This window comes from Otolemur garnettii, unplaced genomic scaffold (assembly GCF_000181295.1).
Source record: "Otolemur garnettii isolate 467f Iridium unplaced genomic scaffold, OtoGar3 scaffold00249, whole genome shotgun sequence".
NCBI lineage: Eukaryota > Metazoa > Chordata > Mammalia > Primates > Galagidae > Otolemur > Otolemur garnettii.
The window spans coordinates 1,200,812-1,218,596 of NW_003852644.1; the positions used below are offsets into that span (position 1 = coordinate 1,200,812).

The 17,785-nt window shown below is 49.0% G+C and overlaps 1 protein-coding gene across 2 annotated transcripts; it reads left to right on the forward strand.

The window, feature by feature from the left end:
* Window positions 1-3,009: 3,009 nt before the first annotated feature.
* On the forward strand, window positions 3,010-13,373 carry TAZ (tafazzin). Of its 2 annotated transcripts, XM_012813200.2 has the most exons (11): window positions 3,010-3,448; window positions 3,613-3,741; window positions 4,688-4,733; window positions 4,979-5,065; window positions 5,871-5,959; window positions 11,289-11,369; window positions 11,451-11,492; window positions 11,760-11,822; window positions 11,979-12,031; window positions 12,391-12,468; window positions 12,580-13,373. In XM_012813200.2, the coding sequence occupies exons 1-11, from the start codon at window positions 3,340-3,342 to the stop codon at window positions 12,679-12,681; spliced, it is 879 nt and encodes a 292-aa protein (XP_012668654.1). In that variant the 5' UTR covers window positions 3,010-3,339; the 3' UTR covers window positions 12,682-13,373. The 2 variants fall into 2 exon arrangements, with proteins under 2 accessions (XP_012668654.1, XP_003802615.1); XM_003802567.3 differs by lacking the exon at window positions 5,871-5,959 and having other exon boundaries at window positions 4,979-5,064.
* Window positions 13,374-17,785: the final 4,412 nt, after the last annotated feature.

The window sequence follows — 17,785 nt, forward strand, 5'->3', positions numbered from 1 at the left end:
AGCCCAGGAGTTGGAGGTTGCTGTGAGCTGTAGTGCCACGGCACTCTACCCAGGGGGACGGCTTGAGGCTCTGTCTCAAAAAAAAAAAAAAAAGACATAAAAGCTGTATATATGGAATTTCATTTCTTTTCTCTGATCATTGACAAAACAATTTAAATATAATTCAAGGAACCATTCAAGGGATCATCTTTTTTCAGAGCTCAAAACATACATAAACGGCTTGGCGCCTATAGCTCAGCAGCTAGGGCACCAGCCTTATACACTGGAGCTGGCAGGTTTGAATACAGCCCGGGCCTGCCAAATAACAATGACAACTACAACCAAAAAATAGCTAGATGTTGTGGCAGTTGCCACAACAGTTACTTGGAGGCTGAGGCAAGAGAATCGCTTAAGCCCAAGAGTTGGAGGTTGCTGTGAGCTGTGATGCCAAGCACTCTAACGGGGGTGACATAGTGAGACTCTACCTCAAAAAAAAAAAATACATAGGCTAAACAGTGTTACAATAGGAAGTTATTAATAATTTCCTTTTAAGGCCTCCTAATCCCAGCATTTGGGAGGCCAAGGCAGGTGGACTGCCTGAGCTCACAGGTTTCAGACAAGCCTGAGCCAGAGTGAGACCCCATCTCTAAAAATAGCTGGGCATTGTGGCAGGCGTCTATAGTCCCAGCTACTTGAGAGGCTGAGGCAAGAGAATCACTTAAGCCCAAGAGTTTGAGGTTGCTGTGAGCTATGATGCCACAGCATTGTACCCAGGGTGACAAAGTGAGACTCTGTCTCAAAAAATAATAATAATTTCCTTTTAGTCAGAGAGTAATATCCATTAAGTGGCCCAATCAGACAGGATTCATCCCAATAGGCTTTCCTCGAGGTGTATATAAACAAAAACAGGGACAAATACAATACACACAAAGATAGATACCAGGTGTGTACACGAACAAAAATAAAAGTTTGAACATAGGGGATCTCATCCCATTTCCCTGATCTCTGACAAAAGAGTTCTGTCTAATGGTAGAAAAGTATAGTAATTCAAGGATCCATTTACTAATCATTTCTCTTTACCTTTAAGATTGTACATAGGTCAGGCCATATTACAGTAAATCTTCAACTTTTTCTTGGTCATTGGTGGATACTCATGAGATGGACAATCAGATAGGATACAGTCCAAGAAGCTATCCCCTGAACTGACAACTGAATCCCCATGGTTGTGTTCCACAGAAACACAGACACCTATACAACCAGACGGGGACTCCAATCCTTGTGCACAATCAGACAGGGACTCTAACCCCTGCACACACCTAAATGAAAGTGAAAAGGATCTCTTTATAAATGTAAGGTGACAGCGAGAGCAGGAGGACACTACACCAGCTATTCCCAGAAAAAAAGTATTCTGGCAGTGCTATAAGGTGTAGAGGACAGATGACCTCTAAGCAAGATGATTTACAGCTGAGGGGTGGCCTCTCGGGCAACTTGTCCACAGGAGCTCCTTATGGAGAAGGAGCCCGTGCCCTCAGCACGTAGTCATTATTAATTACTCCCCTCACCTGTATCATTCCCTTTCAATAAAAGGCTGGTGCGGAGGTTGCTCGGGGCTACCCGGAAAGTAAGGGCTAGCCCTCCTTCTACAAGCTTGTACTTCTAATCTGCCTCTTGCCTGGTTCCTTCCTGCCCTAACCGAGACCAGGGCCATAGGAGCCCGACGGGTCACGACAATGAGTGGCAGGGAGGCATGTTTCAGTCTCACCTGTCCAGGCAGAGTGGCAGGGGCCACCAAACTGCCCAGCTGATAGTCCCTTCATGGTCACCAAAATATGTGTTGGGACCAATAAGTCCGTCTGCCTGTCACCCAAACCAATTAACAGAAAAGTAGATAGAAGATCAACAATTCATTCCACCTTTTTGTTTGTTGAGAGTCTCACTCTGTTGCTTTCAGTAAAGTGCTGTGGCATCATTTCTCACAATAACCTCAAACTCTTGGGCTTAAGTCCAAGATCCTCTTGTGCCAATCTCCTGAGTACCTGGGACTACAGGCCCCTGTCACAACCCAGTTGGGTTTTTTTTTTTTAAACAAAGTCTCACTTTGTAGCCCTTGGTAGAGTGCTGTGGGGTCACAGAAGGGTCACAACCTCAAACTCTCGGGCTTAACAGATTCTCTTGCCGTAGCCTCCCAAGTAGCTAGGACTACAGGGGCATGCCACAATGCCCAGCTATTTTTAGTAGAGACCGTGTCTTGCTCTTGCTCAGGCTGGTCGATCCACCCACCTCCCAGAGTGCTGGGATTACAGGTGTGAGCTACTAGGCCCAGTTAACAGTCCCACTTATATTTACAGAAAAGCCAGCAATTCTGGAGAACAGTGAGTGTATCTCCTCAGAGAGCTGTTCTGCTTTCCTGTTTCTTGTATATCCCCTTCAGTAAAAGCATGCATCAGCAACATTATCAATCATCATAGTAAACATTAAACAGATTCCTTAGGTTGGGCAAGGTGGCTCAGGCTTGTATTCATGTCACTCTGGGAGGCCAAGGCAGGAGGATCCCTTGAGCTCAGGAGTTTGAGACCAGCCTGAGCAAAAGCGAGACCCTTGACTCTACTAAAAATAGAAAAACTAACTGGAGAGGCTTAGCCAGTAGGATAGCTTGAGCTCAAAAGTTTGAGGTTGCAGTGAGCTATGACGCCACTGTACTCTATCCAGGGCGACGGAGTGAGATTGTGTAAGAAAAGAGAGAAAGAAAAAAAGAAAAGAAAGGGAAATTTTAAAAAGAAGTAAATGGGAAAAAAACCCAAATGAAGTGGAAGTGCTCCGCCAGCCCAGCTTTACGCGGTGTCTGATAATCGTACTGCGCAGCAGCCCATGTCATCTGCAGAGAATTTTCTGCCGATGAATTAGAGAGACAAAAGGGACAGCAGCATCAGCGCCAGGGCGGGGCGGGGCCCCGGCCAAGCAGCCTTCGGGATCGCCCCCTCTGCCGTCAAGCAGCGCGGGTGCATTTTGCGACAGACGATGGGGAGCCAGGTGCCCTCGCGCGCTCGCTTTCCGGCGGTGCGTGGGGCCGGCGGCATCCCCCCGTCGGCTTTCGGTGACTATTCCCCTGCTTGCTGCGACCCCGTCTTCTGACCCCAGTAGCGGCTCCTTGCGTCGAGAGAGCAGGGCCAAGCGCTCCCCTGGACTAACCCGCGAGGTGACCTTAGTCGAGTCCTGTGTCGCGACGTGCCGCGGCGCCTATCTGTGCGCGGGCCTGGCAGAGACCCTTTTGAGCGGTTGAGGACACAGACCTAGAGTGGCCCCACGGGCTGCCCGGTGGCGAGGGAAGCCTCTGGTCGCCACCGGCGGTCGCTGGGAGAGATGCCCCTAAACGTGAAATGGCCGTTCCCCGCGGTGCCGCCACTCACCTGGACCCTGGCCAGCAGTGTCGTCATGGGCCTGGTGGGCACCTACAGCTGCTTCTGGACCAGTGAGTGGGCCCGAGGCCAAGGCAGCGTCTGTCACGGATCCTCACGCCTGTCCTGAGTTGGAGCTTGGGGTTGGGGGCGCTGGTAGGGGCTAGCCTGGCGGGGTGACCCCAGGGCCCAATGGGGAGAAGGAGGCTGAGATCCCTCCGTCCCTGTCTCCCCGCAGAGTACATGAACCACCTCACTGTCCACAACAAGGAGGTGCTGTACGAGCTGATCGAGAACCGAGGCCCTGCCACCCCTCTCATCACCGTTTCCAATCACCAGTCCTGCATGGACGACCCTCATCTCTGGGGTACCTGGGCCAGTGTTTCGGGCATGGGGAGGAAAAGGGGACATCTCTGGAGGGAGCCGAGCAAAAGCAGGACAAGTTGGCTTCTCAGAGGGCTCTGTGTGTAGCCCTGGGACTCTTGTTTCTGATGTCTTGCCTCAGGGACCGTGATTTGGAGAGGGACTGAGAAATTTAGGAGGAATGAGGAAATGTCCCCATGGTAAGGTCTGACAGCTTTTTACTCTAATATCAGGCCCGTGGAAATATTTGTTTTCTAAGTTGTTGAAGGTCTCACAGAATCTTGGGAAGAAGCTGGGGACCACAGGGTATACCACTGAGGAATCTGGGCCAGGGGCTGGAAGACCTGTGTCCTGGTTCCAGGTTGCCACCAACTAGGCTTGTAGCCTTCAACCAGCCCCATGTAGGAGCTTGGTTGCTACACTTAGAAGTTCCTGTTGTGCTTACTTCACAGGAAGTTGCTTGGCTCCAATAACCAGGTGCCTGGGTGGAGGGGTGCCTAGGGCCTCCACATCTGAAAGTAGGGGTTAGGCTGTCCTAGAGCTCATAGGAGGCCAATTGGCCACACTGGAGCCCTTCAAAGCCCACTGTGGCTGCTGGGTGGAGAATGGCCCGTAGGATGCCACAGATGAATCTGGGAGGCCAGGAGGGCGGCCTTGAAGCTGTCTAAAAGCCTGGATGGATTAGGCTGATAGCAGTGTAGAAGAGTGGGCATTGTCAAAATATATTAGAGAAGTAGGTAGACCAGATGCAGTGATTGACATACAGGGTGGTGGAGAGAGAAGAGCCAGGGAGAAAATGGGGGGTCCAAAGGTCTTAAACAGTGGGCTTTGGACTACAGGGAAATGGTAGTGCTGCTACCCTTGTCCCTCATTTTCTGAAATGGGATGACAGAAGGGACACTACCTGGGGACAAGAGAATTTGGGGCACAAAGACTTTCTTCTCCTTTAGGGATCCTGAAACTCCGCCACATCTGGAACCTGAAGTTGATGCGTTGGTGAGGAGGAATGGGCCCCTCACAGTGGGCTCGGCAGCCCCCACCCATCTCTGCCCAGATTGGCCCTCCTCCTGCACTGCCCAGGAGGTGGTGTCCAGCAGTCCAGGCAGGGCATGGGGTGGGGCCCTTATAGACCCTCCTGTGCTTCCCTCTGCATGCCAGTAATGTCAGGTCTCATGCCGGGGGTGAGGCAGGGCAGCAGGCTAGAGAAGAGGCAGGACTGACTATATCTGTCCCTGCTCCAGGACCCCTGCGGCTGCAGATATCTGCTTCACCAAGGAGTTGCACTCCCACTTCTTCAGCTTGGGCAAGTGTGTGCCTGTGTGCCGAGGTGAGCTGCTCCACCCGGGGGTGCTTTTAGGTCAGGGAGGCTGGTGGCCAGGCCCTCTGTCTTGGAAGGATCCATGGGGACAGGCAGCCTAGGAGCCAGTGTAAGGCCCAGTTCCATCATGTGGCAGCAGAGGGGGCAGAGGCTGCTGGAGGAGGGAAAGCTTCTTAGAGAGCCCTCAGTCTCTGCATCTGCCCAGAGACCATGTGGGGCTGGAGCTCTGGCTTTGGAATTCGAGGAGTCATTATTCATAGCCCCTTCTTTCAGGAGGTCACTGGGAGACTCAGGGACAACTGTGTGTTGTCTTCAGTATGTGATGGTGGTGGCATGTACTGGGAGGCCAGAGTTTTGCTTCCAAGAGAATAGACTTATGGGATGAATGCTAGGAGGCAGGGCCCATTTTGATCCCCATTCTCCAGATGGAGTGCTTAGAGGGATTAAGCTGCTGGTCCAAGGTCATGAGTTGGGAGATGGTAAAGCCAGGCTTTGTTTTTTTTTTTTTTTTTTGAGACGTAGTCTGACTTTGTCACCTTTGGTAGAGTGCTATGGTGTCATAGCTCACAGCAACCTCAAACTCTTGGCTTTAGTGATTCTCTTGCCTCAGCCTCCCAAGTAGCTGGGACTACAGGCACCTGCCGTGATGCCTGATTACTTTAAAGATGAGGTCTTGCTCTGGTTCAGGCTGGTCTTGAACCTAGTTTAGTCAATCCACCCGCCTTGGCCTCTCAAGTGCTAGGATCACAAGTGTGAGCCACTGCACCTGGCCCTAAAGCCAGGCTTTGAATCTAGATTGCTCTTTTCTCTGGGTTGGCAGAAGTTTCCCAAGCAGAGATTGTGGGGAAGGGTGTTCTAAACATGGGCAAGCACATGCCAGGTGCTGGAGAGATAAGACAGAAAGGTAGGAAATGTAGGTTGTGGACAGAATGTGAAAGTTCTGGAACAGTTCTGTTAAAAATTTTGGGCTCTGGTGGTGGTGGTGCCTGTAGCTCAGTGGATAGGGTGCTGGCCACATACATGGAGGCTGGCAAGTTCGAACCTGGCCTGGGATAGCTAGACAGTAATGACAGCTGCAACAACAAAAAAGTAGCTGGGTGTTGTGGTGGACGCCTATAGTCCCAGCTACTTGGGAGGCCGAGGCAAGAGAATTTCTTAAGCCCAAGAGTTGGAGGTTGCTGTGAGCTGTGACGCCACAGCACTCTAGTGAGGGTGACATAGTGAGACTCTGTCTCAAAAAAAAAAAAAAGAATTTTGGGCTCTGATATCTTATTAGAGTGATAGCATGCCTGCATCTGTGGTTCAGAGAAAGCATCCTGGCTGCAGCATGGCTGCTATAAGGGGAGCAGGAGGTGGGGTGGAGGCAGGGACCCTGGTTCAGGGCTGTCACAGTAATTCCGGCAACAGATGACTGTGGCTGGGCTTTCAGGGGTCACTATGGAGGGCTTAGAGAAGGACTGCCTTGGGATATGCTTTGCAGGCAGAGTTAGTAGGACTTGTACATAGGTTAGAGGTGGGACAGGGTAAGGAAAAGAGAACTCAAAGCTGACACCAGGTATTTGGCCTAAGCCTCCAGGAGGATGGGACAAGGGGCCCACAGCATGAGGGGTGGGAGGGAAGAGAGTGAGTCCCATTATGCACATGCTGCATCTGACAAGCCTAAGGAGCCTGTCACCTGTGCAAGGGGAACAGTCCCAGAGGCAGTGGGATATGCAGTTCTGGAACTCAGAAGAATGATCAGGAATAAAGATATTGGGGATTCAACCACAATATCAAAGTCATGAACTCAGAGGTGAGACGGGAGTGAGGAGAGAGTGAGGATTGGCCCAAAATGGCTCCTCAAAGCACATGAAGGCATCAGGGAATGATGGACAGAGAGGAAAGAAGCAAACCAGGTGCCTTTGGGACTACAGGAACTGCAGATGACCCTGGAGAAGCCATTTTCATGGAGTGACAGCCACAGAAGCCAACCTGCTGTGGCCTGAGAGGGCTGGTGGCACTGCAGTGGGTGGGAGAGTAGTAACAGCAGGGAGGACCCTCTTCCCAGAGGTTCAGTTGTGGTGCAGAAGGGAGTAACCAAAGGATATTAGAGGTCAAGGGAAAGTTTATTATTTCTAGTTGGTCTAAGTAAAACATGATAAAACCCCATAAAGTAACACACAAATAACAAAAGGATATGTATTAATTTTTTTTGAGACAGAGTCTCACTCTGTGCACTGGGTATAGTGTGATAGCATCATAGTTCACAGCAACCTCAAACTCCTGGGTTCAAGTAATCCTTTTGCCTCAGCCTCCTGAGTAGCTGGAACAATAGTTGCCTACCACAATACCCAGCTAATTTTTATATTTTTAGTAGAGAGGGGATCTTCCTCTTGCTCAGGCTAGTCTCAAACTCCTGAGCTCAAGCAACCCACTCACCTGTGCCTCCCAGAGTGCTCGGATTACAGGTGTGAGCCACTGTGCCCAGTCTGTATTTATTTATATCGATTTCTCAGGTTGAATCAAAAGAGCTTTTATTATTTACTTATTTATTTATTTTGAGACAGAGCCTCAAGCTGTCCCCCCGGGTAGAATGCCATGGCATCACAGCTCACAGCAACTGCCAACTCCTGGGCTCAAGTGAGTCTCCTGCTTCCTCCTCCCTAGTACCTTGGACCATAGGCGCCTGCCACAATGCCCAGCTGTTTTTTGGTTGCAGCCATCATTGTTGTTTGGCAGGCCTGGGCTGGATTCAAATCCGCCAGCTCCGGTGTATGGCTGGTACCTTAGCTACTTGAGCCACAGGCACTGAGCCCAAAAGAGCTTTTAATAGAAAACTGCAGTGCCTATCCCTTCACATCTCTAGTCCCACTTCCCTAGAAACAACCCTTTGGAATGGTTTCTCTTTTGGCTGCTTTTGGAGGCTACTTCCATCTCTGTAGGAGAATAATCAGAGGCCACAATGTTTTGAGCAGTGACCATGGTGTCATTTATTGCAACTTACTCTGAAAGGTGGGGCCTCTGCTAACTCATTCCCTGTCCCCAAGTCTTACTTCTTCCTCTCTGCAACCTCAGAAAGAGGACTTCCATGTCCATTTCTTTTTTTTATTCTTTTTCATCTGCATCTAGGTTTTATTATACAATTAAAAGCAGAAAATGACTCTGGCAGGCTGAGGTAGGTGGATTGCTTGAGCTCACAAATTCAAGAGCAGCCTGAGAAAAAGTGAGACCCTGTCTCTACTAAAAGTAGAAAAAGCAAGAAAAGAGGATCTCTTGAGCCCAAGTTTGAGGTTGCTGTGAGCTATGTTTCCATGGCACTCTACCCAGGGCAACAGCTTGAGACTCTGTGTCAAAAAAAAAAAAAAGTGAAATCCCAAGCACCTTTGTTGAGAGAAACTAGGTGGACAAGTTATTTATCAAACCCATTTGACGTGTAGCAAAGATCTAATAATAACACGTGATTAAAGCAAAGAACATATTTGATATACTTAGCTTCTGAGTTCTAAAAAATTTCCTTTTTCCCCAAGCATAAATTTTGTCATATGATACTTAAGTACTGAAGTGATTTTACACAAGTGAGTAGCAATAGCATCTGCAAAAGCTAAAAATTAAGACTTGGCACCTGTATCTCAGTGGGTAGGGCACCAGCCATGTGCACTGAGGCTGGTGGATTCAAGCCCAACTGGGACTGCTAAACAACGACAACTGCAACAAAAATATAGCTGGGCATTGTCGTGGCCACCTGTAGTCCCAGCTACTTGGGAGGCTGAGGCAAGAGAATCACTTAAGCCCAGGAGTTGGAGGTTGCTGTGAGCTATGACACCACGGTACTCTAGTGAGGGCAACATAGTGAAACTCTGTCTTTAAAAAAAAAAAGCTAAAAATTAAGAAGTGCTGTTCCAAAAGAGTATTACTGAGTTCTTTTTTTTTTTTTTTTTTTTTAAAGACAGAATCTCAAGCTGTTGCCCTGGGTAGAGTGCTGTGGCATCATAGCTCACAGCAACCTCAGACTTCTAGGCCTAAGTGATTCTCTTGCCTTAGCCTCCCAAGTAGCTGGGACTACAGGTGCCTGCCACAGTGCCCGGCTATTTTTGTTGTTGTTGCAGTTGTCGTTGTTTTAGCTAGCCCAGGCCAGGTTCGAACCTGCCAGCTTTGGCACATGTGGCCAATGCCCCATCCACTGAGCCATGGGTGCCGCCAATTTACTGAGTTCTTTTTATTTTATTTTTAAACTTTATTCAAATTAATATGAAGGTACTATATTTAGGTTACATTATTCTCACTTGCAGGATAAAGTTTCATTTATAGAAGAGTCCCTCACTCAGGGCAAAAGGAAAAAAAATTTTTTTTGAGACAATCTCACTATGTTGCCCTGAGTAGAGTGCTGTGATATCACAGCTCACAGCAACCTCAAACTCTTGGGCTCAAGCTATTCTCTTACCTCAGCCTCCCAAGTAGCTGGGACTATAGGCACCCACCATAACGCTTGGCTATTTTTTGTTGCAGTTGTCATTGTTGGTGACAGCTGGCCCAGCTGGCCCGGGCTCGGTTCGAACCCACCACCTTCAGATATATATGGCTGGTGCCATAACCACTGTGTATGAGTGCTGAGCCAAAACTATTTTTATTTATTTCCAATTTCAAGCTAAACGGATAGGTTGCACTAGTGGGCTTTAATAGAGAGGGACCAGCACCTATGAAGACCATCCCCTACTATGTACTGCAATCCCATTGCTCTTACTTTGACCTAAGTGGGTAATCAGTTACTCCCCACCTCTAGTCCCTGAATGAGCTGCTGGGTCAGATCCCTATTTGGGTTGGGTTGAGGCTCCTAGATCCTGAACTAGCACTTTTCAGACAATCGGCCTCACAGAGAACAAGTTAAAAGTTCATTTCTTGGCTTGGCGCCAGCCACATACACCTAAGCTGGCAGGTTCGAATGTAGCCCTGGCCCACCAAACAATGATGGCTGCAACCAAAAAATAGCCGGGTGTTGTGGTGGGCTCCTGTGGTCTCAGCTACTTGGGAGGCTGAGGCAGGAGACTCGCTTGAGCCCAGGAGTTGGAGGTTGCTGTGAGCTGTGATGTCACAGCACTCTACCCAGGGGGCGGCTCTGTCTCACAAAAAAAAAAAAAAGTTCATTTCTTAGTATACTTGGCAGAGGTATTCCTGATGTCTATCTCTTTTCCTCTGGCAGGACTTCTTACTCCCCGCCTGATGAGGATATTTACTGTATTCCATTTCTTGAGCCTCCTCCCTTCCTCTTTCTTGCTTTTGTCTACCATATGATTACTTTCCATCTTCAAGGTTGATGAGATTCTTACGGGGTTACTTACTGTCTCCAAGCAACACCAAGATGCAAGCCAGCACACAGCATCTGGCATTTGCATCTGTGTTGTTGCTGACTGCTGGGCCACCTAGGTCCAGGTGTGCATTTCTTTCTCTTGGATCCAGTGTCATGGTTTCGGGCTATTTCCTAAGTGGGAGGCTGCTAGAATTGGGGGAAGCTTGACTCTACTTTTATCAGTCTAGCAAGGTTGAGTTTTTCCCAAGCTCTTGATCAAACTTTGTGTTCAATTGAATGTTTTCCATTTCCCAGGAGGCTCCCTAAGGGAAAGTCTAGTTTTCAGGGGGTCCTTGAGAAGAAGGGCCCAGGAGGAAGAAGAATGGTGAAGGTTGAGGCCTCAAGACAGTGCCCTGTGAGGAGTGGCTGATATCCCAGGAAAAGGGTGTTGTGAGGCTGAGCTTGGTTTGCGTTAGCAGTGCCCTCTGGGCCAGGGGCATCACATGGTAGGATCACCCTGGGGTGTCACATCCAAGGGGAAAGGGAGGCTCCTAGAGTGGCGACTGGCAGCTGGGACCAGGCTGGGGGAGGGAAGGTAGGCAACAAACTGACCTGGGGACCTTCAAGGGTGTACAAGTGTGTGTGGCTGAAGCGTCTTAGCGGGTGAGCCACTGAAAGAGGGGTTATAAGTAGGTGGAGAAATTGCCAAGTTCAGAATCTCAGTGGGAGATGTCTTGAGGTCTGTGGGATATTGTTGAAGGAAGGAAGCCCAGTGTGCCCAGGGGCTGAGCAGGAGGGTATGTGGATGGGACAGTGGGGCATGAGGAGGTCCCTGAGCTGCTGCTTCCTTCCTCTATGCCTGTATCCTTGGAGACAAGGGCCTGTTTCATTAAAGTTTGGAGTGTACTGGGGCAAGCTGACACCCCCAGCCCCAAATGGGGACTGATAGGGAGAGGCCTTTTGTCTTCAGGAGATGGCGTCTATCAGAAGGGGATGGACTTCATTTTGGAGAAGCTCAACCATGGGGACTGGGTGCACATCTTCCCAGAAGGTCAGTGGGGCTGGCTGGGTCAAATCCCCCAAGTGTGAGCAGGATGGGCCGCTGGGCCTCACCTGTGTGCTCTCTTACCAGGGAAAGTGAACATGAGCTCTGAATTCCTGCGCTTCAAGTGGGGTAAGGGCTCCTGGTCCCTGAGCATGGCCATCCTCCCAGCCCAGAGGTAGTCCTGTAGGACCCTGGCTCCTGCCCTCTCTGGGCTAGGTTGCACTGTGGCAGATGGGTGCATTGTAGCAGCAGGGATGGGACAGGTACTGAGACAAAGGGCTAGCCCAGGGGAGCTGGTTTTACCTGGGGGATGTTAGGGAGGGGTGGCACTGGCTGTAGGCTGGCATAGAGGCTTGGCCTAGGTTGTGTCAGTGTATCTCCCTCTCCCCTGGACAGGAATCGGGCGCCTGATTGCTGAGTGTCATCTTGACCCCATCATCCTGCCACTGTGGCATGTTGGTGAGCATGGGGACAAGGAGAGTAGCCTCCCTAGATAGTGTTGGGGGGGCTGTTTTCCACTCGGTGGCAGTGAGAGGGCATCTGGGGTGGGGAGCCTGGGAGTCTGGTCCCAGGATGCTCCACTCCACATCTGGCCTTCTGTCCACTGTGCTGCAGGAATGAATGATGTCCTTCCTAACAGTCCGCCCTACTTCCCCCGTTTTGGACAGGTGGGTAGCAGCTGCTGACCTTTATCTGTATCTGTCACTCAGCACTACAGATGTAGGAAGATCTGAGCTTGAAGCTATAGCAGGGGGACTGAGTGGGAAATATACAAGGAATTCCTGTTATATGAGGCTGTTAGAATGAGAGCAGAGGAACTCAGGCTTGGTCGGGGTCAGGCTCTAGAGTTGTGACAGGACAAGTCATCTACAGTACAGATTCCAGGGCTAGGATGGCCCTTGGACACCACTGAGCCCCACTGCTTTATTTTAAAGAGGGAGAGTGGCCCTGAGGGAGCACACAGCACTTCAAGGCTGTGGGCATTCCCTCTGGTCCTCATCACTCTTGGTGGCTGGCCTCCCCACAGAAGATCACTGTGCTGATCGGGAAGCCCTTCAGTGCCCTCCCTGTGCTTGAGCGGCTCCGGGCAGAGAACAAGTCAACGGTGAGTTTCCTCCTCACTTGGCCCCTGCTATGGGCTGCAGGTGGCAGGCCTCTCTCCTCTCATGTCTCTCTGCTCCGAGGAGTACATGCCAGCCCTGGTCCTTTCCCTCAGGTGGAGATGCGCAAGGCCCTGACTGACTTTATCCAGGAGGAATTCCAGCACCTAAAGATGCAGGCAGAGCAGCTCCACAACCATCTTCAGCCCGGGAGATAGGCCTGCCAGGCAGCCTCCTCTTAGCCCCAGTGCAGGCCTGTCCTGGGGAAGAGGTGTGGGCTCAGACCCAGGCCAGGTTGGCTCTCAGTGCTGCCTTTTGGATTCTCGCCAGAGCTGGGCTAGGGGTGGACTGATGCTTTTAGTTCAGATACGGTTTTTAGAGGTTTGTTCATAACCCTTACTGGGTGCCCGCTCCTAGCTCCTCTGTGGTTCTTCAGTTAAAGGAATGGCCTCAGCTGCTCCTCCCACTTGGCCAGGAAGGGAGGAAGAAGCTTAGGCAGGGGCCTCCTTCCTTCTTGCCTTCAGATGTCTCCCAGGGGCTGGCATCAGGCAGGAGCATGGCAGGCAGGTGAGCAAGTAATGGGGTGGTGAAGTGGGTGGCCTGGCTGCAGCTGTGAGTGAACCATAAGGCCCCTCAGTCAGGCACCCATCCAGCCGTTGCCTTTGAGGAACCAGGAACTGCTCACTACCTCCTCAGGGATGGCCACAGGCCACATCTTCCTTCTGCCCCAGCTTTCCCCACCTGCAGGGCCTGTGTCAGGTGGGCTGCAGGCAAGAAAAACAACCTTTTGCCAAGAGCCAAGCCCAGCCAAAAGGAGCCTGCAGCAGGAGACTGAGATCTGGCCCCTTGCTTCTATGCTGGGGCCACTGACTCCTTCCCTCCCACCCCCAGCATTACCCCCCCATCCTGGGACCAGGGTTTTCATGTTTTATAAAAAAAATAAAGCCCTTGGGCTGTCTGTTGTACCTTTGGCCTCTCTGTAAGTGTGGAAATGGAAGGTGGCCCACTGGACAGGAAGGCTGGACCCTTAGTGCCCTGGCACAAGGAGAGCACTTGAGCAGATAGGCATTGAGCTGTCATTCTGCACCAGTGACTTAAGGTTTCATTTACTGTCTGTAATCCCTATAATGACCTTGTAGAAGTAGAGAGTAATCTCCCTATTTTACAGAAGAAGCAGAGTGAGGCTAACTCACACTTCGGAGTGCCCTGAACATGAAAAATCAATTTGATCTTACTAGGGGCTGGTTGACAGGAGGGAGGGGAGCTCTGAAGAGCCAAGTGAGTGGCCAGGAGTGGCCAGCCATGAGCAGTGTGTACTATGATCAGAAGGTGGGAAGGGAGCCACCCACACTGAACTGGGGATCCTAGCTGAGAACAAAGATAGATCAAGGTTGGTGATGTTTCTGGACTCCCAGAAACAAAAGCAAATCTTCTCTAGAGAAATGCATGCTCCCTTTAGGGGCTCTGTCCATAGATTAGTATCAACCAGAAAAACCTCACAAAGACTACCAAACATACCAAGAAATGTCTCACTGTACTCAGAAAAAACATGGACAGGTTGGAACCCTGGGGTACTTATTATAAAGACAAGTCAAGTACAATATTAAAAATACTATAATAGACATCTAAAAAGAAAAATAGAACCACAAAAATGAGCCAGCAACAAGAGAAAACTCAAGCTAACCAGGACTGTAACTGTTACCTATTTCAACATCAGTATCTTTTTAAAAAAATGACCAAAAGGGGGGAAAAACACTTGTAATTAAACAGTAAAGCAGACTGTTGGCCAGGTTGACTGTAAGTCCAAATGTGACATTCCTTTTAGACTCATTTTCTCATGCATTTCTCACATTCTTGTATATACTAGTCTCCATAAATGTATAGTTTTGCAGGTTCTAAAATTTTACATAAGTGATATTGTACCATATAGATGCTTCTGTAATTTGTTGGGTTTTTTTTGTAGAGACAGTCTTGCTTTATTGCCCTTCGTAGAGTACTGTGGCATCACACAGCTCACAGCAACCTACAACTCCTGGGCTTAGGCGATTCTCTTGCCTCAGCCTCCAGAGTAGCTGGGACTACAGGCGCCACAACACCTGACTTTTTTTTGTTGCAGTTTGGCTGGGGCCGGGTTTGAACGCGCCACCCTTGGTATATGGGGCCAGCACCCTACCCACCGAGCCACAGACAAAGCCCTGTAATTTGGTTTAATGTAGATTATATTTTTAGAGCAGTTTTAGATTCACAGCAAGACAGAGGGAAAAGTATAGAGAATTCCCATATACCTCAATACCCACAACACACAGAGCCTCCCCCACCATCAACATACTGCACTAGAGTGGCACGTTTGTTATAACTGAGGGGCCTATATGGACACAACCCTATGCCTTGGAGTCCATGGTCTACATTAGGGATCATTCTTGGTGTAGTAAGTTCTATGGATTTTAACAAATGCACAGTGCCATGTATCTACCATTATAGTACCTTTCAGGATGGTCTCACTGCTCTAAAAATCTCTACACCTATTTGTCCCTTGTCTCTCCAACCCCCTGGCAGCAAATCTTTTACTGTCTCCATAAGTTTTGCCCTTTCTAAAACATCTCATTGCTAGAATCACACAGTACGTAGTCTTTTCATATTGGCTTCTTTCACTTAGTAATATGCATTTAAGCTTCATGTTTTTTTCCTGGTTTGATAGCATATTTCTTTCTAGCAATGAATAATACTCTTTTGTCTGGACATACCAGTTTGTTTATCCATTCACCTACTGAGGGACATTTTGGTTGCTTACAAATTTTGGTAATTATGAACAAAGATGCTATGAGCATCCATGTGCAGGTTTTTGTATATAACTTTTGTACTCACTTGGGTAAATACCAAGAGCATGGTTGCTAAATCATATGGTGAGAGTGTTTACTTTTTTAAGAAATCACTGTTTTGGCTCAGCGCCTGTAGCATAGTGGTTACGGCGCCAGCCACATATACTGTAGCTGGCAGGTTCAAAAAACACCTAAACCACAATTCAACAACAACAAATAGCCGGGTGTTGTGGTGGGCGCCTGTAGTCCCGGCTACCCCTCAAGCAATTCTCTTACTCAGGCAAGAGAATCGCTTAAGCCCAAGAATTTGAGGTTGCTGTGAGCTGTGACACTACAGCACTCTACTGAGGGCAACAGCTTGAGATTCTGTCTCAAAAAGAAAAAAAAAAGAAAAGAAACCATTGTCTTCCAAAGTTTGCATTCCCACCAAGAAGGAATGAGAGTTCCTGTTGCTCCATGTCCTTACCAGCATTTGGTGTTGTCAGTGTTTTGTTTTGTTTTGTTTAGTGTTTTGGGTTTTATCTATTCTCATAGGTAGGTATGTAGGAGTTGCCCCATTGTTTAATTTGTAATTAATTAATTTATTTTTTGAGACAGAGCCTCAAGCTATCCCCTTAGGTAGAGTGCTGTGACATCACAGCTCACAGCAACCTCCAACTCCTGGGCTCAAGCAAGTCTCCTGCCTCAGCCTCCCAAGTAGCTGGGACCACAGGCGCCTGCCACAACTCCCAGCTATTTTTTGGTTGCAGCCGTCATTGTTGTTTTGGTGGGCCCAGGGCTGGATTCGAACCCGCCAGCTCAGGTGTATGTGGCTGGCGCCTTAGCCCCTTGAGCCACAGGCACCGAGCCAATTTTTAATTTCTTTTTTTTTTTTTTTTTTTTTTTTGAAACGGAGCCTCAAGCTATCCCCCTGGGTAGAGTGCCGTGGCATCACGCTCACAGCAACCTCCAACTCCTGGGCTCAAGCAAGTCTCCTGCCTCAGCCTGTAGCTGGGACCACAGGCGCCCACCACAACGCCCGGCTATTTTTTGGTTGCAGCCATCATTGTTGTTTGGCGGGCCCGGGCTGGGGATTCGAACCCGCCACCTTAGGTGTACGTGGCTGGCGCCTTAGCCGCTTGAGCCACAGGCGCCGAGCCCCAATTTTTAATTTCTTAATGACATACATTGAATATCTTTTCATGGTTTTTGTTTGTTTTTAGGAACAGAGTCTTATTTTATTGCCCTCGGTAGAGTGCTATAGTGTCACAGATCACAGCAACCTCAAACTCTTGAGCTCAAGCGATTCTCTTGCCTCCCGAGTACCTGGGACTACAGGTGCCTGCCCAGCTATTTTTTGTTGCAGTTTGGCTAGGGTTAGGTTTGAACCCACCACCCTCGGTATATGGGGCTGGTGCCCTACCCACTGAGCCACAGGTGCCACCTAAATATCTTTTCCATGTTTATCAGTAGATCTTCTTTGGCAAGGTACATATTCAGATCTTTTGTCCCATTTCTTTACTGGGTTGTTCATTTTCGCACTGTTGAGTTCTAAGTGTTCTTTGTAATTTGACACTTTTCTCTCAATAGTAAGGTCAGACAGATATATATGTTGATAGATATAGCTCTAGTACATGGTCAAACCATGTGAAACAAGCAGTTTCGTGTTTCAACCTAATACCTTCATTTTAACTATTGTGTAGCTTTCTTATGGACATACTAGTTTATTCATGCCACTGTAGGAAAATACATTCTGGAAGTAGAATTCTGTTGGGTCATAGACAAGCATCTTCACTTGTTTTTCTTCCTTTTTTTTGTTTTTCCTGAGGCAGAGTCTCACTCTGTCACCCTAGGTAGAGTGCTGTGGCATCATAGCTCACAGCAACCTCAAACTCCTGGGCACAAGTGATCCTCTTGCCTCAGCCTCCCGAGTAGCTGGGACTATAGGTGCCTGCCACAATACCCACCTAATTTTTCTATTTTTAGTAGAGATAGTATCTTGCTCTTGCTCAGGCTGGTTTTGAACTCCTGAGCTCAAGCAATCCATCTGCCTGAACCTCCCCAGAGTGTTGGGATTACAGGCATGAGTCATCACACCTGGCCTAGATGATATTGATCATAAATAAAGTAGGACAAACTGATCAGGGAAAAGTGTTACAAAAAACATTATAACAATAATATTAGCAAGGCTATTCTTGTTGTTGTTGCAGTTGTCATCACTGGGCAGGCCTGGGCTGGGTTTGAACCTGCCAGCCTGGGTGTATGTAGCTGACACCCTACCCACTGAACTACAGGTGCTGCCTGGATACAAAATTCTTTTTTTAAGACAGAGTCTCATGGCTTGGCGCCTGTGGCTTAAGTGGCTAAGGCGCTAGCCACATACAACTAAGGTGGCAGGTTCGAATCTAGCTGGGGCCGGCCAAACGATGACGGCTGCAAGCAAAAAAAAGCCGGGCATTGTAGTGGGCGCCTGTGGTCCCAGCTACTTGGGAGGCTGAGGCAGGAGACTAGCTTGAGCCCAGGA